Source organism: Lycorma delicatula, chromosome 3 (assembly GCF_047948215.1).
Source record: "Lycorma delicatula isolate Av1 chromosome 3, ASM4794821v1, whole genome shotgun sequence".
NCBI lineage: Eukaryota > Metazoa > Arthropoda > Insecta > Hemiptera > Fulgoridae > Lycorma > Lycorma delicatula.
In genome coordinates this window covers 106,224,977-106,246,885 of record NC_134457.1, presented here as the reverse complement: position 1 = coordinate 106,246,885, position 21,909 = coordinate 106,224,977, and the positions used below count along the sequence as shown (strand labels likewise).

The following is a 21,909-nucleotide window of genomic DNA, read 5'->3' as shown; positions in this document are numbered from 1 at the left end:
TGTACATATTTTCATACAGACATCACATCGAAACTAGTCAAAATGGATTCAAGGATTGCAAAAATCGATATTTAGTAACTTTGAATATCATCATTCACAAGCTCTTTAACGTAGAAGTGCCCAGAGAACACAACGTTTTCATGTTAATGGAAATGGGAGTTCAAATTTTCTTGGGGAACTTTGAAAACAAACATGTTTGTTGGAAGTTATATGCTTTTAAAACATCTTGGATTAACATTATTAGTTTATTATCAACAACTTGATCATTTTTATTATTATAAACAATTATGAACTGCTGTTCATAAGTTAATGATGTTTCTTATCATTTTTGGACGATATTTACTAGAAAATCACCCGAACCAAGCCAAAATACTAAATAATATATTTATTTTATAAATTTTAAACTTAATTTTTTTTTTAATTGTTGCATATATTTTCTTATTCATTTAATGAGTAAAAAGAGTATGAATTTTACTTATTCTTTTAAATAGAAAACATTAGTTGTTTTATAAATTAAAAAAAAAAAATTATTAGAATGAAATGCAAAAAATTATATACCCTTCTTTGGGGAACCATGTATTATATGTGCTACCTATATTGAAGTATATGACTTTACTGAGGCAATATGATAATCTGGACATTATTACAGTTCTACTGGGAAAAAGGGATTAAGTAGTTTCTAGTAAGAAAATAATATAAGTGAAATGAAAACATGTTTGTATATATCATCAAAATTTATTCATAAAATTATTTTTATTTATCGATACATTTTTACTTCACTTGTTTGTTGTTAATGTTTTGTAATAATTTGATGAACCGTTCTATTAAACTGGTTAACATTTCCGTAGATTGTTAAATTAAAATTGAGTCCATAACTGCTGTTTGACTTAAAACTGATGACGGTGTAGTTGTATCCAACTCCTCCTTCCTTCAAAGACGGATATCCATTTTTACCTTCTCCTAATAAATCGATGACCTTTAAATAACTAATTGTTAAATTGTTGTAACCGTATGCCGGATATTGGAAATCATAAGTAAAACTTTCATTCCCTTTTCCAGCTGCAGCAATTCCACTATGGTATAGTAATCTAGAAAACAAAAGTTAAAAATAATTAATGTTATTGTTCATAAACAGTAATTTTTCTATAAAATATATTTCATTAAAAAGTCATTGACTTCTTTTTTATAGCGTTATAGATGTCTTTCACATTTTTTATTTGGATTCAGTATGTTTTACACACACACACACACACACACACACACGCACACACACACAAATTATAAACATATTTATTTATGTTTGTAATTATCTATCTTTAAAATTATACAAGAAACTTAATACAACACGAAAAGTTAATTTTATGCGTCCCTATCAGTTAATATAATAAATAATGTTAGATAAAATATTTATTTGTACAGAAACCAACAGTCTGATGCATAATAAAGTTCCTGATGTATGATAATGAAATTTAAAAGCCTGAAAAATGCCATGCTTTATACGGAATGAATCCAGGAAAGTTCAAATGAAATGAAGAGACATTACAACTCCTCCATAGAGATTGAAGGAGTAGTAGTAACTGCTTAAAAAAACAATTAAAACAAACTTTTTAAATCTTAGTGGAACATTTCTGATGAATGACGTGTCTGTAATAAAAACTTTTGTTAGAAAAGTAAGTTATATAAAATTTTTTAAAAATTTTTTTAAAATTGTTTTCAATTGTTTTATTATTAGTTTAACTGATGAGACGACTCATGCATCTAAAACGCATTTCTAATTACATCTAAAAAGAATACTTAACTTTTTTTTATATTATAGGGTTTAAAAAATTTCTAAATTGATAACACCTGTACTTACACATCTCCTCCGGTTAGATTTCCGATAAAAAGATCATGTGTACCATTTATGCTTCCATTTCCTCTGAGTTGGTGATGGAATTTGGGATGAAATTTATATTCACCGAATGCCAAAGGAATCATTACCGCAAATCCGATTAAAAGTATTATGTTTGCTGTCATCGCTTTGGTGAACTCCATCTGAAATAAAAATTGCAATTACCCATTTATACAATACTTAAAGTGTATTACATTTTTTTTTTCTTTATATGTATATTTTTTCCATTTTATTTACACAGGTATGTCCAACCGATTTTAAAACAGTTTTATTTATAATGCATTTAGCAACGTTAAACTAAACCAAAAATCAGTAAGAAATTTTTTTTTGCATAAGGAGAAGTTAATTTTTAATTCTTGGTAATAAAATCTATTACAATTTCTACATTCGTAAAAGTTATCTACCAAAACAATTTAAAAAAAAAAATATATATTGTTTTATTGTAAATTAAAACTATCATTAATTTTTTATTGCAGAAAATTAAAGATAATTCATCTTTTAGTTTATGTGCAACGAAATGTTTAATAAAAGAATAAAATGATAATTACTTTTAATTCTTAACTTAGTAGAAATTTATAAGCTACTATCACATGAAAAACAATTTATCTTACCGTAATGTCTTTTTAAGATCTGGAAAACTGTTTGGAGAAATAATTATTAGTTACTCGTTCGTTTCCCGTGGTAAAGTGAATTTAATTAATTAGTGCCCGGTTTATAAATGTTTAATTTTATCTTTGGAAAAATAAAATTACGTAGTTACTTTAATTATATTAAATGAGTGTATTATTTTACGTAAATCTCTATATTGAAATAAACAAATTCTAAGAAACAACCAACTGATGTGTGATGATCTCATTAACAAAAAAAACTTAAATCACACGTTGAGTACCCTACTTATCTACAATTGGATTAAACAATATAGAAACACTTGAATAAATGAACTTCAAAATTATTATTGGTTTTTCATAGCTCTTCTATAACCCGGTAAGCCGTTTATGGACGCATACAAACACAGCGTCCTGTAACCAGATACACCCCTGAAATTCATTCAATTCACTGCCACAATGGGAAAAAAATTTCCCATTTTCTTTTCTCATAAAAAAGTCAACGAAATTTCTGAACCGTAACAATAGAAATAAAACAAAAAACCAACTTACTTCGCAAGAATTATATCAAGACCATCACTCTATTGTAATTAGATACTCCATTTGTCGATTTGTTTGAAAACTTCTGTAAAAGATATCGGTTAAACAACATGTCCACAGCTAACGCCTTCCTTTTCAACATCTGAAATATGAAAACGTGCCGAATTTTTACTGTTTCTCTATTACTGAACCATGTACTTAGCTTCTTTGGTGACTGATTTTCAGTAAGTCAAAAGTCTAAAGCATCCGTCTAACAAATCCGGCCAAACAATTCCTTCTACGGCCTACTCTATTAATTCTTTTTTAATTTGATTTTTTTTAGAGCAAAATTTTTCAGTCTATCAATTGTTTTCCTTATAATAGGTATACCAATTATAAAACCATTCCTTTTTAAAACAGCTACATAATGTTTTAATCGTTTTACTTTATAAATGGTCGATATCAGAAAAAAAAAATATTGCTTAAATCGGTGAGAAGTAAGAAAATATATATTATCCAAGTAATAGGGCGTATGTTTAAAACTGTTTTTGAGAGTAAATCTTAGGCGTGAATTTGTTTTAGGTTAAAAATGAACTTACTAGGGATTTTTAAAGAAAAATTTCAACAATGTAATAAAATCCCATAGTTTAATAGAAAATAGAGAATTAGAAACGTCTCTTTTTTATTTCTTTTTTTTGTAAAAAGTGTTATTATGCCTTAATTCCATTGCCTGAGATATAACACGATTAATCTAAGTGTTCGCATGGGTCTACAAAACTGTTTACGAAACATTAATGAAAAGTACTTTCAGTAATTTATCAACAAAAAAAAATGTTTGTAAATTTTTACGGTTAATTAAAATTAACAATGAATAGCCCTAAGAAACGAACTAGAAAATAACTTATTCACAGTTATACATTCTATATTTTTACGTGAGGTGAATTTCTGTTGAAGTTATATTTCTTTCCAATTGAAAAACGATTTTAAAAATTGAAGAAGGAGGGGAATCGGTAAACATTTTCTTAGATTGAATGTTATTGCACATTATAAGCTTTTGTTAATGAGTTTTTACATTTCTTGATAAAAATTAAGAATATTTAATTATTTCTGGAGACGGAAAATTATTAGCGAATAACATTTACTCGATTAAACCGTCGATGGAAATCCAATCAGTTGTAAATTTACATGAAATTAAACACGCGGCATAGTAACTACAGTCAAAGAGGAAACTAACACAGATACTGAAAATTTTTTTAAATCTTTATTTTTTTATCAACTTGGGAACCTCTACAATTTCTGATACATTTCTACTTTAATATTAGAAAAGAGAACTACGTATGTCTTCCGATATGTCCTAAAATGATGTAAAATGTAATATTTTATATAAAAACTGTAATAAACTTGTTTAATCAAAATTTTCGTTATACATCCGCCAATATATAATTAAATGTGGTTTCAGGTGATTTAGAATATTTAGAATATATCATTTTCCATTATTCAAATTAGTAAAAGCAACGTAACTTTTATTGATTATATTTGAGCAAATTTACAAAAGACTGTTAGATTTCTTTAAAGATATACGGTATCAGTGGATTAACCTGTGGGTTCGGATAACTGTAAACCGTTTATTAATATTACTACCGGCAAAATGTAAGGAATATTATTGTTTGAATTGTAAAAATACAACTGCAACATGTATAAATAAAACTAACTTTATCAATAAAAATGAATAAATAAATAAATAAATAAACAACAAATTTACAGCTTCTTTGTCAAACATCGGCAAAGTTGTGGATTTGAATCGCGATGAGACTTGAAATTTTTCAATAACTTACAAACAGAACAAATATAACAGAGTTCAATCCACGATCGTTTTAACTTTACAAAAATTCTAGTCAAACTCATTTTATTGTCGTTTTAGTTTACTGGTTTTTTTTTATGTAAATTAATATTAAAAAAAATGTTTACATAATTTCCGGTGATGCTTGGGCATAAATCATGGAGGGCAAATTTTTTCAAATTTTTAATAAATGCTTCTAAAAATAAGTAAAATTGTTAAAAATTTAAATGATAACGCGAAAGAAGTGGAAATTATTGATAAAATAAGTCTTCGTAAATAAATTTCAAAAGTCAAGCTTACTCTCCTACTCGTTAGTGAAATGGACTCGTCCAACATCTGAACACCGCGGCGACGCAGTAGAACACTACCGATAGTAACAACAGTGCAATCATAACGTTCAGTGTATTGCTAGAGACAAGATAGTGTTTTCGCTAGATGAACATGTTTTCATTGTTTTTTTTTTTTTTTTGATGAGGGAGGTGGAAATGCTTTTACGCACGGAGTGTCGGGCTCCCGCTGATGGTATTTTGTCTTTTCTTATCCAATCACCATCAGCGAACTACCGACTAACACCACCCCCCTTTCTACCAGGACTCGACCCGGAACCGTTTAACACATTACTTCCGGTTGAGTCCTCCTATACTAGCCTGTTAGGTGCTACCTAATTTTCAGGACTGTCCAGGTCAACCTTTTTGGCCCTGAGTATGTTGCCGACGAATCGGGCTACGCTTTCCCAGCTGCCCAGGTCACGGAGCATCATCGCAACCACGTTGTGGGGACTCAGTGCTATGTGATCCGCCTCTAATGTCCCTCGATCTGCCACCCACCGAGCACATTTGAAAAAGGTGTGCTCCCTTGCTAAATCCCTTTTGTGCTGAAAAAGGATCGCCTGGCGCTCCCTTGCTAAAGTAGCAATGGGTATGACGCCGGCGACCACAAGTACTGCAGGCTCGGAGACCGTCCGATACGCGGAAGCGACTCGCAAGGCTGCGGTGCGTTGCACCTGCGCGAGCCGCTTCCGGTTTCTCGCAATTCTTAATGCCTGGGCCCACACTTCCGGCCCGTATAGCAGGATGGAATGTACCGTGGACATCAGCAATCTCCGTCTGCTGGCCTTCGGTCCGCCGACATTCGCCATAAGCCGGCTGAGAGCAGTTACAGCTCTTGCAGCTTTGTCGGCGGCTGTGCGAAGCTGCTCAGCAAAGCTGAGTTTCCGGTCAATCATCATACCGAGGTGCTTTGCGGCCGGGTTGGTCTCGACAACCTCTACCCCGACCCGCAGGGAAAGAAGGGTGTCGATACGTTTCTTCGTGAGAACTACGATCTCCGTTTTGCTGAGAGCTAGAGACAATCCATGATCGTCCAGCCAGGCACCGACTCTGTGCATGGCCCGACTGAGCCTCAGTTGGGCGCGCTCCACGTCGCGGTCTGCGACAAGTAGCGCAACGTCATCAGCGTACCCAACCAAGGCAGATTCTTCAGGCATCTCCAGCCTCAGCAAGCCATCGTAGACGGCGTTCCAAAGGTCGGGGCCGACCTTATAATAATAATAATAATAATAATAATAATAATAATAATAATAATAATGATAACATTATAATATATAATATATTAACTTTATAATAATAATAATAATAATAATTATAATGATGATGATGATGATGATGATGATGATGATGATGAAGATGATGATGAAGATGATGATGAAGATGATGATGAAGATGATGATGAAGATGATGATGATGATGATGATGATGATGATGATGATGGTGATGATGATGATGATGGTGATGGTGATGGTGATGGTGATGGTGATGGTGATGGTGATGGTGATGGTGATGGTGATGGTGATGGTGATGGTGATGGTGATGGTGATGGTGATGGTGATGGTGATGGTGATGGTGATGGTGATGGTGATGGTGATGGTGATGGTGATGGTGATGGTGATGGTGATGGTGATGGTGATGGTGATGGTGATGGTGATGGTGATGGTGATGGTGATGGTGATGGTGATGGTGATGGTGATGGTGATGGTGATGGTGATGGTGATGGTGATGGTGATGGTGATAAAATATTTTCTTATGATATTAAAAATTTACAATCGCATTTTCAATGATTATTTTTGATTAACTAAAAATACATACCAATAACCTTTACATAAATAAATACTGTATTTGTAATATATTTAGGCTTAAACTATTTCTTTATTTATGATAAAATTATTCTTATTTATAAAAGGACTCTTTCAAATCGTCTTTAAGTCTAATTTTTATATTCTTAACAAGTTTTATTAACATAGATTTTGGAAAAAACTTTCTTAATGTTTTGATAAAAATATTTTATAATTTTTCTTGAGTTAAAATTGCATTCCTCTATGGTTCTAAACCTTGTGGAGGTTGATATAACATAAATTTATTATCTCATTTATATGAACAAAGCATACAACTTTATTGATTACTTTTTTTAATAATCTTTCCTTCAGAATATTTTATTAATTATTTATATGATTAAAAAAAAAAACAAAAAAATACTTGGTATGTTAACATACTTATACTCGTATATTATGTACTTATATGTAGTTATGTATAACATACTTATATTACATATTAACATACTTGAAATTATGTGACCTCATATACTTACGTAGTAATTACTTAATTACCTTACACTGTAATTAAAAAATCAAAATTTGCAACGATTATTCTATTTTTAAATATTTTTTCAGTATATTTACGTTATTTATCTTATATTTCATGTTAAACAAGTGTGTTGTGACAGTTTGAAGTGTATTGAATGATATTTAGTTTTTGTACTGAATTAACGTCAGTACATAACTTGCAATTTTCGTTTTTTTTATGAATAACCAGCCAACAAACTAAGTAGCAAATCTTTTTAAAATTCATATAACGGAAGCCATCAATAAAATTCTAAAAGCGTTTTTGATCGAAGTAGTTGCAATTTTTTTAAAACTAAAAGGAAACAATATTTATTCATAATTCAGAAAACCTTAGGAGATACGTACAACATTTTATGTATTTTCTGAACTTCCCCGAATAAAAAACTGAAATTTTTTTTGTAGTACTGTTTTTTCTGGAAGAGAAATTTAGATTTCAGCACAATTTTATTAATTACTTTTAACTTGTTAAATTTTCTTTTTACTATGGTGAAATATAAATTTCATAAACTCGAATCTATCCACTATAACTGGTAAATGTGTATATCTATAGTTTTTGACAAACTATTAAATTTTATAAAAAAAAAACAGTATTGTTATCTATTATTTGACTTAAAGTTTATTATTAAACATTTATAAATAGAAAAACCAAAAAAAAATATTAAAGATTCAAAAAATCTATATTTTTAAACTTTTATCAACTCCCCACTCCGAACATTGACCCCAAAGTTTTTTTTTTGGGCGCTTGCATTACTACTATGCGTAGGAAGCATAAAAAAAATTCTGTTAAAAATATGCAATAAATAGCTTTTTAGATTTTTGGGGAAGAGGGATTTTGGGAAAGTTATTTTTAAAAGGGTAGAATAAGAATGCACGCATGTACTCAGCTTATTATAAAGTGGGTTTACAAAAATTTGACAAAATTGGCCTCCAAACTACCCATCACCTGGAGATATTGACTCCCAAACCTTTATCAACAACATATTACCCGTATACAAGAGTCTCCGTGCCAAATTTCATCAAAATCAATTTATCCTGACAAAGGTTATTAAGATTCAAATACGCCAGAATATGACGAACGAACATTATCCCCACTTTTTTATGTTTTATTTGGAGTTGAGAAATGTTTTATTTTTATGTTGAGAAATGAAAAGAAAATCAAAACACCATTTTTTTACTGATAGCATACTTTTCTATGCAGCATAACTCTCTAGAGCTATGATCCCAGGAAAGTAAAAATTATAACTATTATTAAGACAAGGATATGATGTTTTATATAAAATAATGATTATTAGAAAACAGCTGCCAAATTATCTTTTTTGGAGACGAAATGTTCTATAACGAGCATTTGTAATGAGCATGTAATGAGGACGTCATTGGTTACTAGTCCAATCGGCGGTAGTGATTGTCCTGATCCACATATGGCCCGCACCTTTCTCCAAACAACCAGTGACGACGGAGTTGTCCAGGAAATGGTGTCGATATAGTTTAGCCATGATTTCCGCTTAGCACACCGAAACACTCTACGGTATACAGCCCTCACATTGCAGTGGGCACAGAACACTTCCATCGTTAGCCTATGATTGAAATTACACAACGTCCTGCAACGATCCCTCAATGCCCTGCTGCATTCATCGTTCCACCAAGCAGCAGAAGGCTGTCTAGGCATTCCAGATGTTAAGGGAATATATTCAATTGCACCATCGACTATCAGGTATGCAAACACGGAAAGTTAGTGGATCGCGTCACTACTTTCCTTGTATTGGCTAAATGAATCTTTGTACCCTATCCAATCTTCCTTCCCAACCACCCATCTGCGAAACTGCTCTGAGGCAAATCACTATCACCGACCGAGATAAAAATCGGTGTGTGATCGCTTCCAAAAAGGTTTTATGAAACGTGCAGATGAAGACAAGGGAATAATGATGCTGAACACAACGACAGACCGATGCACGAAGATATACATGATGAAGATGATACAAACGTGCACTATCCATCATTCAATTAGCAGAGATCTAAGTTCTGCTTCAATTGATCGCCTATCCTTCCTCGAGAAGAAAACATGATGATGAGTCCGAAGAATGTTGGTTGGTTGAAATCGCCAGTTATTAGGTAGGGTACAGGAATCTAGGAATTCAGATTGGACAGATCATCCTCACTGATATCAAAATTAGGGGGTAGGTATAAGTTGCAGATATTCACTTTAAATGGTGCCATTATTCTCACTGAGACTGCAGGGATGTTTGTGTGGAGTGGTATCCGCGTGGCTTAACATTAGTTCCTTTAGGAAAACCGCCACACCTTCTCGTCCTTTGTCCTCAGTTTGATAGTCGCATCTTTCGCATACGTATCTGTGAAAGGACACATCATCCTGGGGATGGAGCTGAGTCTCCTGCAGACGCAGTATTAAAGGATTTTCTTCCTTAAGTAGGATTTCAATATCCTCACGGCGAGAACAGGGACCGTAAACATTCCAATGCATAATATTTATAGGCATATATACATACCCCTTTCCTCTTATATACAACTACGTGTAGATTATTTGTCGAACAGTATCCGGTTTTTCTTTTTTGTGTTTAAGACTTTCAGGAAGTGCTTAGCTTTTTCTGGCACTTAATCCGCCTCCATATCCTCAAAGAGACCTCGAGATGGAGGTGGGGTTTGGATGCCTGGGGGACTGGAGATACCGTAACAGGCGTTGATTTTTTTGTCGATCCCTTCAGCGGGATCTTATTTATTTGCTGCCTTGTTGGTACAGCAGGAGTTTTATTTGGTGGTATACTAACTGTGGTGGTTTTTGGTACACCACTGTCGGTCTTTCCACCGAAACTATCTTTCTTCTTTCCAGCACTCATTGCTGCAATAGCAGAAATGAGAGATTTTATTTCCATAATCAAAAAGTTACATCCATTCTTGTGAAATATTTATCAAACTCATATTAAATTTTACGAAGAGTCTTCAATTTTTTTTTAGCTGTCATTAACTGTTACGCATTTCTTTAATATTAAATTATTCAACCTTTAAATATAGCTGACATTTTTAATTAAAATTCGATTTCATATGAATTAGAATATTGTTTTTTTTTTTTAGTAAATAGAGACAATTATATCAAAGGAATCTTTATCTAAGACATTTATTGTCAACTTATTTATGAAAAATCAAAAAAGGTTACGGGCAAAGCAAAAATCAAAACTGGTACATAGAAAATTGAAAGCCAAACTCTCTCTCTCACTTTTGAATGACCATCTTTTCTTTTTAGTAGACTATTTTTAATAAGTACAATAAATTGCTTATAAAATTTTGAATTTTTCTGTTGTCTATTTTACCATTCGATGTAAAAATATCTTAGATACAGTTATATTTTTCTCAAAGACTATTACATTTATAAAAACAAATTAGAGTTTTTGGGTAAAATTCTTTTCCTCTTTCTTTATCCTAATTTTTATTAAAATTTGTAAAAAACCTTCACCTAAAGTTTTTTATCTTAATCAGATAGTACAAAAGTACTATTTGCATGCAAAACGTTAACCGGTTGGATTTTTATAACTGCAACCGAATATTTGGGACCAATAGCAATTTGAAGAATATAATTTATAATAAATTTGAAAATCCTATGCTTTATAATAACTCAGGATTAAACTAATATTTAAAACTAAAATTCTGAAGCCGTTAATGTTTTGTTTAAAAACATTTCCATCAAGATTGCAAATATGTGATCTCTCACCAAAGATAAAATTAAAGGTATTTTTCCCTGTAGGATTTGATTGAATGTTTATTTTTCACATATTTCCTTGTTTAAAGAAGAAAATTAATAGTTAGTACTACGTTTCAAGTAATTAAATTATATACATTTTCTTAATCCGTGCGTTAATTTTCATTCGAAAAACTCCTAAGTTTTCGCTATAAAATAATCTACCTTTGTATGTTGATCAGTATAAATATACCCAACATGGTTTCCTATAATTATACAAATACTGCGTATAATATAATATATATTACCCATTAATATTATAAGATAATTATAGAATTATAAGGTAACACTAGTATTTAAATCAACCATAATTTTATCAAATAATCGATGATACCCAACTGAATCGTTCACTTCTAATTGATATAGGTTTATGATAACGGTTCGGATTGAAACTGCTATTTTCACCACCAGCAACAGAAACGTAGTGATAAGATACGACATGGGTAGTTGTACTCCTCTCTACATTGATAAAAAGTAGAAGTAGTTTTGATTCTTGTTAACCTTGATTAAGCTTATTTTTAACTACTTATTCCCACTTATAAAATTATTAATGATTTGTTTTATTTTCAATAATAACATTTGCGAATGTATTTTAGGACTGCAGTTCCTTTAAGTAATTATCGTTTTTTTTGTGAAATAACAATTTTTGTTTATAAAAAACTAGCTCTACCCGCCACGCTTCGCTGTGGCATATTGTGGTTGCATGGATGAGAAATTAGAAACAAAACAAAGCATACGTTTCATAGAAGTTTAATTTTGCAATACTTGTGGATATACAATATTTTTTGTTTTTCCACTGTCTGCGTAGATATAAAGGCTATCTGGTTTGCCGACTCGGGAACACGCAACATACAGTTGCCCATGTGAGTAGCAATCCGCATCTAAATCTAAACCACACAATTCTAAAGATTGACCTTAAGCTTTATTGATTGTGATTGCAAATGCCAATCGAATTGGGAATTGCAATCTTTTAAATTAAAATGGTGTATCGGTCGGGATTATGGATATTCGAGGAATGAGGACATCTTCACCTTTGAAAGGCCCCGTTAAAATCGTTGCTTCCACTACGTTATTCATCAATTTCTTAACTGCAAGTCGCGTGCCGTTGCAGAGTTTTGGCTGATTAATATTCCGCAACAGGATAATTGTCATTTTTTGATCGAACCGTTGCTAGAATAAATCTAATGAGGAATGTTTTCCCAGTTTCTCCTGGTGCATCCAAGAAGAAGGCCCCCCCCCCCATCTTGCATTATGCGATCATAAATGCCTTTCTGTTCACGCGTTAATTTGGGAATGTTTTATTTGACATATGACTGATGATCACCAATGTTGTAACTCTGTTCACGGCGTAAATCCAGATCAAATGAAGCAATCGCAGCTCGGGTGGGGGCTGGCATTCCCAATTGACTAAGAACTTTATTTGCAATAGCTAAGCACTTGTCTTCAATATTTATCAATGCTTCGTTGTAAATGCCTTCTGTAACTTCCATGGTCAAATTGGTATTTTCTAGGCGTACTCTATGCAAAATATCCTCAGCCATATGCAATCGATATCTTTCCCATAACTCTGTGGGAGATGAAGGGAAGCAAGCGGTCAATATAATTGCGAATAATGAGCGAATTTGATTTGGATGTGCAGTGTTGCACGCGTCATTAATACATGTATCCCACTGTTGGTTGTTTTCTAATAAATTCAGAGCTTGGTGAAAGGCGCAGCTCAATCACGACACGATTACACAAAAGTACCTCGATTAAAGTGAATATTTAATTCAGATTGTATAATAATCTGAATCAGATGCAAGTGGATACGTTTTTTTTTTTGTTAATAAACAGTGTAATTGGGAACAGGTATTGTTTCACATGTGACTGCGGTTGTCATTAGCTAGTATGGTGAGTGTTCCCCTCGCTTCCGGCAGATGGCGCGGTCGCTGGTACACAGCTGACCGTTAAAAAAACTGTTTACTCGCGGTCGCAGGTATGTGACTGATGCGAAAAATACATAAAAACAATCTTTGATGCGGGTTATATATGTGCTAAAATTTGAGCTCAATCGGTGCAGAACATTTTGAGTTTTTGAAGCGTACACAAACGAACGTTTTTTTTTTCTTAAAATACAGATGTTTTAGCTGTTAAATATAATTCAAAGAAATTTGTTACTTAATCAGTTGTGACTTTGTTTACATTGGCAATGGCCATACGGGCTCTTTGTGATTGGTTTGTGTTCGACAGCGGCCATCTTGCATTGATCTGATTGGTTTTCCTTTGTTTACATTTCCATCTGATTTATTAGCCTCTTATTTATTAAAAAGCTGTACAAATTAAAAATAGATAGATAGATTTATTAAAAATAGATGAAAACAATCTTTGATGCGGGTTATATATCGTGCTAAAATTTTTTTTATCGTGTTTAAAAAAAAAAATAAAATACAGATGTTTTAGCTGTTAAATATAATTAAAAGAAATTTGGTCGTTGTGTTTGACAGCGGCCATCTTGCATTGATCTGATTGGTTTTCCTTTGTTTACATTTCCAAATTAAAAATGTACAAATTAAAAATAGATAGATAGATTTATTAAAAATAGATGAAAACAATCTTTGATGCGGGTTATATATCGTGCTAAAATTTGAGCTCAATCGCTGCAGAACATTTTGAGTTTTTGAAGCCGTACACAAACGAACTTAACATTTATATATATATAGAAGACTAGGAAAGAGAACAAACAACTTTATTACTTTTACATATTTTTAACAGCGTTATTATTTTTGAAACGACAGGTTTCGCTTGTTTTATAATTTTTTTTTTATTTCAGTTACCGATTTTGCTTTATTTTTCAAAAATTGTGAAAAAATTATTTACCTCATTTAAGATATAAAGTATTTTTTAATTTTATTTTATCTTTATTTCTTTTATTTTATAAGTAATAAAGTTTCTCAAACAAAATCAGCATTTTCTTAATTTAAATAAAAATCATGGTTTAATTCGGCGTCTAGATACAAAAATGTTACATATCATGTTAACTGCATCATCTCCCTAGTTAAGAAATCCTTATTGTTAACTTGTTAATGTTAACAAACAAACTTAGGATGAACATTAGGGAAGTTTAGAGAGAATAAAGTTGTTTTTATAGATTTTGGGGAAAAAAGTTATGAAAGAAGTCAATTTCTGATAATTATAGAATACAATTAAACTTTTAAATTTTAACAGTTGATTTTAGAAACGATACTATTATATTTTGATTATGTAGATATTTTTACTTATTTTTCTACTTAGTTTAATTATTTTTATTGTGTTGTTTCAGAAATAGTCATTACGATAAATGTTATTTTTAATAAGCGAAAAAGAGGATTGTTGTTATTGAGATAATAATGATTACTATTATCTTTTCTGCTAAGACCACTACAGTTTCATGTTAAGTATTGTTTACCTTTCTTAGCTTCATTCTTTTATCACTTTTTGACGCGTTTCGGAACTACTTCATTGTCAACACTTATTGTACTCTAACTTGAGTACAAAATTTTGAGTATTTCTAAGAATGGAGTGGTTCCAGAACGAGTTAACAAGTGATAAAAGAATGAAGCTAAGAAAGATAAGCAGTACTCAATATACTAAAAAAGAGATGCAATAAAAAAAAGAATAACTTTTATTAAATTTAGAGTATGTTGTACATAAAATCATAATTATTTTTAACAGTTGCCGAATTATCTTTTTCGAAGACGAAGTGACTGTACCGAGCATGTAATAAATAATATGTAGTATCAATTTCTATTATATTACGGATTTCTGCTCATACGTTAACGATATCTCTTGTCGTTTTCAGACAATATTTACTGGAAAATCACCCGAATCAAGCCAAAATTACATCACATTTTTATTTTATAAATTATCAACTTAATAATTTTTTATTTTTCATTGTTGAATAATTTTCTTATTCGTTTAATGAGTACGGAAATGTATGATTTTTACTTATTTTTATTTCCTTGTACGAAGTAAAGGAAGTTTTGTAATCGAGAAAAATCTCGGTTTTCAGATTTCAACGGAAATATCCATTTTGACCATCCCTGAATCCATTTTGACTAGTTTCGGCGTGACGTCTATACGTACGTGACGATATACATCTGTATCTCGCATAACTCAAAAACGATTAGCCGTAGAATGTTGAAATTTTGTATTTAGGACTGTTGCAACACCTAGTTGTGCACTTCCTCTTTTGATTGCAATCGACTGGGCAAAAAATGCGTATGCTTAGACCTATAATTAAAGCGGGGTTTCAATGTTGAAAAATTTGGATTTTGGAATTTTTCTTAACTGCAGTAATAAGCCTTCATTGAGAGCTTTTTAACGATAAGTGGTACTTATTTTCATTGGTTCTAGTGTTATAGCCAAAAAAAATTGTAATTAATGAAATATTTGGACCTTACAAGGGAGAGGCATTTCGGTTCGAATCCGACTTCATATACATATATTTTTGTTATTATGTTGTTTTTTTTTTAAAATTTAAATACATTGATTTATTAATAATTATTTATATATGATTGTAAAAACAAATTTACAATAAATAATAATTCAATAAAAATACAAAAAAAGTACGAAAAAAAATCAAGTAAGTAGTGAAATAAAATTTTATTTAATTTTCATTTTAATACTAAATATTTTACATAGAATAATAATTATTGATAAACCAATATATTTAAATTAAAAAAAAAAAAATTTAAATATTTGTATATGAAGTCGGGGATTCGAACTGATGTGTGTATGGTTTACGGATCTGACACGTTCTTACACCACATATTTACTTGATCGACGTGAAACAGAATTAATATATAAACTAATATAAAATGATAAGGAAATTTTTAGGGCCATTTTCTTGAGAAAAATTAAATATTGCATGTTAGTATTTTGTGATCAGTACCCGTAAGTAGTGTACTATTTACACACGCAATGGTTCAAATCGGTGTCCCGAATTCCTGTGCCTTTCCCTTGTTAGCTACGTTAATATGGATCTCAGGTGCCTTATACTGATTTAACATTTTGTAGAAAAAGATCACTATAGTTATTTTCTTTCAGAATAAGAAATAATTTGCTTACGATAAACAATTTAAAAAAAAAATATTAAGCATCATCTTAGTATATTAGAAAAAATGTATTTCTAAAGTCTACCTTGTTTATCTTTCACACATTTTCAAAAACGATTAGCCGTAGAATATTAAAAAAAAATATTATTTGGGACTGTTGTAATATCTAGTTGTGTAATCCCTTTTTGACATGTAGAATAATTGGTTGTTATGTTGATAATAACCATGTATATTATTTAATATTAATGTGTTTATCTAATTTAATAGGCGTACAAGGAAGACATCTACTGTCCACATCAGATTTTTTAAATACAGAACATTAGTTCTTTTTTAAATTTTAAAAACAAAAAACACATTGTCAAACAGAATGAAATACAAAAAATTATATACCCCTTTCTGTGAAAGGCAATATGAAAGTCTGGAATATGGAAAGTCTGGCAATATGGAAAGTCTATTACAGTTCGATTGGGAAGAGCATATTAAGTAGTTTGTAGTAAGAAAATAGTGTAAGTGAAATGAAAACACTTTTGTAGATTTAATCAAAATTTATTCATGAAATTACTCGTATTAATCGATGCATTTTTTTATGACTTATTTGTTGTTAATGGTTTTTATAAAGTTGAAGCATCGTTCTATTAAACTGGTTAACGTTTCCGTAGATCGTTAAATTAAAATTGAGTCCATAACTGCTGTTTGACTTAAAACTGATGACGGTGTAGTTGTATCCAACTCCTCCTTCTTTCAAAGACGGATATCCATTTTTACCTTCTCCTAATAAATCGATGACCTTTAAATAACTAATTGTTAAATTGTTGTAACCGTATGCCGGATATTGGAAATCATAAGTAAAACTTTCATTCGCTTTTCCAGCTGCAACGATTCCACTATGGTATAGTAATCTAGAAAACACAAGTTAAAAATGATTAATTTTAATACGGTTTTAAGTCTTTGAGCATTATATAAAGGAAAAACTTTTTTATAACATATTTTGTTTTTGTAAACGATATTTTTTTATGTAAAGAAGCACTGATTTATTTTTTATAGCATTATGTTATGCGTGATTTTCATATTTTCAATTGGATACACCATTTTTTATCTTTCACACACACACACTATATATATATATATATATATATATATATATATATATATATATACACTAAAATTGTGTCATGGCTTCGCCTAGGCCATGTGCTTACTTGCGTTTCCTGTCGAGTTCAGGGGATATTTAGCCGGTCATGGCTCGCTTCGCTTGTCCTTCCCGTCTAGCCAGAGGGCTCTGCCCCTTGGATCCATGCTGTGTTCGTTAAAGAATGCTTGTGAGAATAATAATGATAAATAAAAATTAAAACCCTTTCAATGTATAAAAATGTATGTAATATATGTATTATATTTCAATATAAATAATTTCAATGTATGTATATAATTTCTTCAGAACAACAGTTTGATCAGTTCAGGACCCGAAACTTTGAGTGATCTAAGAATGAATTTCAAACAATCGGCCTAATATAAAGGGTCATCATAATATAAAAATATATATAATCATAATATACTATTCTTAAAATATTAAATATATATACATATTTATACTAGCGTTCCTCATTAGCGGCTTCTCCCATGCTATATGGTTTCTTGCGGTCATAATTAACGATAATTGCGTTTCCCGTCGCGGTCAGGAGATATTTAGTAGGTCAAGGATCGCTTCGCTCGCCCTTCCCGTTCGAAATTTTTTACATTATGAAAAGTGTTCACCGTTAAGCATATTCGGCTGCTAAAACTATTAAATTAAGTTAATGTATTTATTTACTTACCAACAAAAGGCTGATAATCAATAATAGTGGCTGATAATTTTTTTTATGTGTATGAAAAATGTTATGCCTTTCGTGGAATCTATCTAGAAAAGTCCGGATAAAATGTAGAGATGACTGGCTATATATTTAGTGTGTGTGACTGCAAGATAAAAAGTCGTTATCCAAATAAAAGTATGAAAAACACGTATAAGCTGTAAAAAAGTAATCAATGATATTTTTAATTAAAAAATATGGTTCACAAAAAAAAAATATAATGCCCAAATAGATATACGGAATAATAGTAACGGCTTAAAAAATAAATTAAAATAAAATTTAAAAAAAATTCGTGTAATATTTCTGGTGATTGCCTTGCCTATGACATAACTTGTTAGCATATAAATTGTAAAAAAATATTAATTGTTTAAAAAAATGTATTATTAGTTTAATTGACGACGATTAATGGGTTGAAAACTCATTTTTAATCTTGTTAAAAAAAATACTTGTACTTTTATATTAATAGAAGAATTTATTTGAAAATTGATATCATCTGTACTTACATATCTCCTCCGGTTAGATTTCCAATAATAAGATCATGTGTACCATTTACACTTCCATTTCTACTAAGGTGGTGAAGGAATTTGGGGTGAAATTTATATTCACCGAATGCCAAAGGAATCATTACGGTAAATCCGATTAAAAGAATTATATTTGCTGTCATCGCTTTGGTGAACTCCATCTGAAATAAAAATTGCATTTATGCATATTATATACCATATTTAAAAGGTGTTATATATTGTATAATTTGAAAGAGATTCCTGCTCTGTTTTATTCAGACAGTTCTGACTTACTGGTTTTAAAAATGTAGGAAATTTTTGGCAGGCAACATATTGTTGGTGAGATTAAAGTGGGAAGGTTCAGTTAACTGGGGCACGTGGAGCGGAGAGTGACGGCAGTGATGAAGGAAGTTTATAGAGGAAACCCTGGCTGGCGCAGATTGAGTGAGAGACTATGGAGTCGATGGTTGAGGATGTGGAGGTTGAACGTTACAGGACGCAGACGAAAAGTGAAGGATAGGGAGGAGGTTAATTGCTTCTTGAGGAGGCTAAGGTACTACACGGGCTATAGCGTCAAGGAGTAAGTATTGTCAGTTTGCTTTATCACATTTCTTAATCTATGTTTTATTCTTTAGATAATTAAATTATCTATTATATATATATATATATATATATATATATATATATATATATATATTAATTATCTACTTTCAGTTTGTTTTTTAAGAAAATATTTAATAGAAATATCTGTTTAAGTTTGTTTTAAATGAAATGAGTAAATGGAGCACAATCTCTAAAAAACACTAATAAAATCATCACCTAGAAAGAATTAAATAAAAAAATTAACATTTATAATAAATTAATAGCTATGACGCCAAATTTCTTATAAGACCTTTACCAAATTTACAAACTATTTATAACTTGTTAAAAGAAGTTTAATTTTTTAGACGCTTGGAAAAAATTTCATAAAAATTTCTTGTTTTAAAAATATCAAAAAGTAACTATGTAGCTGTATACATAAAGGCACAAGTAATAAAATAAAAAAAACCAATAAAATAATGTTAACCTATTGTAGTTTTTGAGAAAAGTGTACCGGAATTTTAGCAAATTTAACATTGGGAAGATTGGATGGTGTGAACCCCCTTAAGAAATCCCGACCTATAAAAACCCACTACACGTAGTGTACACCATCGGACTATTTTTTTTATAATACTTCTATGAAGATTTTTTCAAGTAAATGCCTTAAAATAAAAACAGTAAGCGGTCACAAGTCTGGATAAAATTCTAAGAATTTATCTTAAAATATCTACAAAGATATTTTATTCTTTTATGGAGATTGATGTTATGTTTCGTCAGTTATCTTATGAACTTTTATATTTAAAAGGAATATATATATTTCCAATATTATATACTAGTTATATTCTATGTGTATTATAAATAGTTATGTAAACTGAATATTGCAAGTTGAAATTTACTCTTTTTTCAGATAACGAAACGATTAATTTGGGTACTGATTTTGTTTAGATTATTTTAGAGAGATCGGAAAATGTTATTACGGTTTAAGCAATCAGTTAGATACTACTAACAGTTATCAATAAATTGTGTTAAAATTGAAATCTTATATTTTTACATAGTATTTTTTAAATTTTACAGTGAAGTGAAGAGAATGTCCTACTCTATAACAGGCCGAAACTTAGTGTACGTGATTATTATGTAAAACTTTATTGCGTATATCTTAATTATCTGTTTTATATTAAATAAAAGTTTCAAATTTGATTTATGTTTTAAAAATGTTACTAATTATGTTCGTAGATGATTTTACAGTTTATTATATTGAACTGTTTTCTGAATTTTCCTTGTTAAAGAATAATAATGACTGTATTATTATTGATTTTTTTTTAACTAGAATATTAGTTAAATAGAATATAATTTTCGAAATTTCATAAATGTACAACATTCCTTAGAATCTAAACCTTAGCATGAAATAAAATTTATTTATAAGAATTTTTTCTTAGTCTTTTATGAAATAAAATTAATTCATGTAAATTATTTTTGTTTTCTTTATTACTCAATTTTCAGATTTCTTACGGCAATTACCTCTAGTCTTTTGATTTTTGCATAAGGACAAGTTAAGTTTTAATTCACGGTAATAAAATCTATTACAAGTTCTACATTCGTAAAAGTTATCTACCAAAACAATTTGAAAAAAATAATTATTATTTTATTGTAAATTAAAACTATCATTCATTTTTGATTGCAAGAAAATAAAGATAATTCATATTTTAGTTCATGAGCAACGAAATGTTTAATAAAAAAAATAAAATAATTACTTTTAATTCTTAACTTAGTGGAAAATTATAAGCTACTATCACATGAAAAACAATTTATCTTACCGTAATGTCTTTTTAAGATCTGGAAAACTGTTTGGAGAAATAATTATTAGTTACTCGTTCGTTTCCCGTGGTAAAGTGAATTTAATTGTTTAGTGCCCGGTTTATAAATGTTTAATTTTATCTTTGGAAAAATAAAATTACGTAGTTACTTTAATTATATTAAATGAGTGTATTATTTTACGTAAATCTCTATATTGAAATAAACAAATTCTAAGAAACAACCAACTGATGTGTGATGATCTCATTAACAAAAAAAACTTAAATCACACGTTGAGTACCCTACTTATCTACAATTGGATTAAACAATATAGAAACACTTGAATAAATGAACTTCAAAATTATTATTGGTTTTTCATAGCTCTTCTATAACCCGGTAAGCCGTTTATGGACGCATACAAACACAGCGTCCTGTAACCAGATACACCCCTGAAATTCATTCAATTCACTGCCACAATGTGAAAAAAATTTCCCATTTTCTTTTCTCATAAAAAAGTCAACGAAATTTCTGAACCGTAACAATAGAAATAAAACAAAAAAACCAACTTACTTCGCAAGAATTATATCAAGACCATCACTCTATTGTAATTAGATACTCCATTTGTCGATTTGTTTGAAAACTTCTGTAAAAGATATCGGTAAAACATCGTCCACAGCTAACGCCTTCCTTTTCAACATCTGAAATATGAAAACGTGCCGAATTTTTACTGTTTCTCTATTACTGAACCATGTACTTAGCTTCTTTGGTGACTGATTTTCAGTAAGTCAAAAGTCTAAAGCATCCGTCTAACAAATCCGGCCAAACAATTCCTTCTACGGCCTA

General features: G+C 30.4%; 2 protein-coding genes across 2 annotated transcripts; both read right to left on the bottom strand.

Moving 5' to 3' along the window:
• Positions 1 to 715: 715 nt before the first annotated feature.
• LOC142320956 (uncharacterized) lies at positions 716 to 2,635 on the bottom strand. Its single transcript, XM_075358943.1, has 3 exons — positions 2,503 to 2,635; positions 1,856 to 2,034; positions 716 to 1,088 (listed from the first exon to the last, which is right to left on the bottom strand). Exons 2-3 carry the CDS (start codon positions 2,032 to 2,034, stop codon positions 791 to 793), a joined length of 477 nt encoding a protein of 158 aa, XP_075215058.1. The 5' UTR covers positions 2,503 to 2,635; the 3' UTR covers positions 716 to 790.
• Positions 2,636 to 15,890: 13,255 nt separating this feature from the next.
• On the bottom strand, positions 15,891 to 21,203 carry LOC142321848 (uncharacterized). Its single transcript, XM_075360305.1, has 3 exons — positions 21,090 to 21,203; positions 18,700 to 18,878; positions 15,891 to 17,251 (listed from the first exon to the last, which is right to left on the bottom strand). Exons 2-3 carry the CDS (start codon positions 18,876 to 18,878, stop codon positions 16,954 to 16,956), a joined length of 477 nt encoding a protein of 158 aa, XP_075216420.1. The 5' UTR covers positions 21,090 to 21,203; the 3' UTR covers positions 15,891 to 16,953.
• Between the last annotated feature and the right edge of the window lie 706 nt (positions 21,204 to 21,909).

Coding starts and splice junctions, on each gene's coding strand:
- LOC142321848 (XM_075360305.1), bottom strand. CDS start 18,878: ATGGAGTTCACCAAAGCGATGACAGCAAATATAATTCTTTTAATCGGA. Junction 17,252..18,699: donor AATCTAACCGGAGGAGATAT/GTAAGTACAGAT, acceptor TGTGTTTTCTAG/ATTACTATACCATAGTGGAA.
- LOC142320956 (XM_075358943.1), bottom strand. CDS start 2,034: ATGGAGTTCACCAAAGCGATGACAGCAAACATAATACTTTTAATCGGA. Junction 1,089..1,855: donor AATCTAACCGGAGGAGATGT/GTAAGTACAGGT, acceptor TTTGTTTTCTAG/ATTACTATACCATAGTGGAA.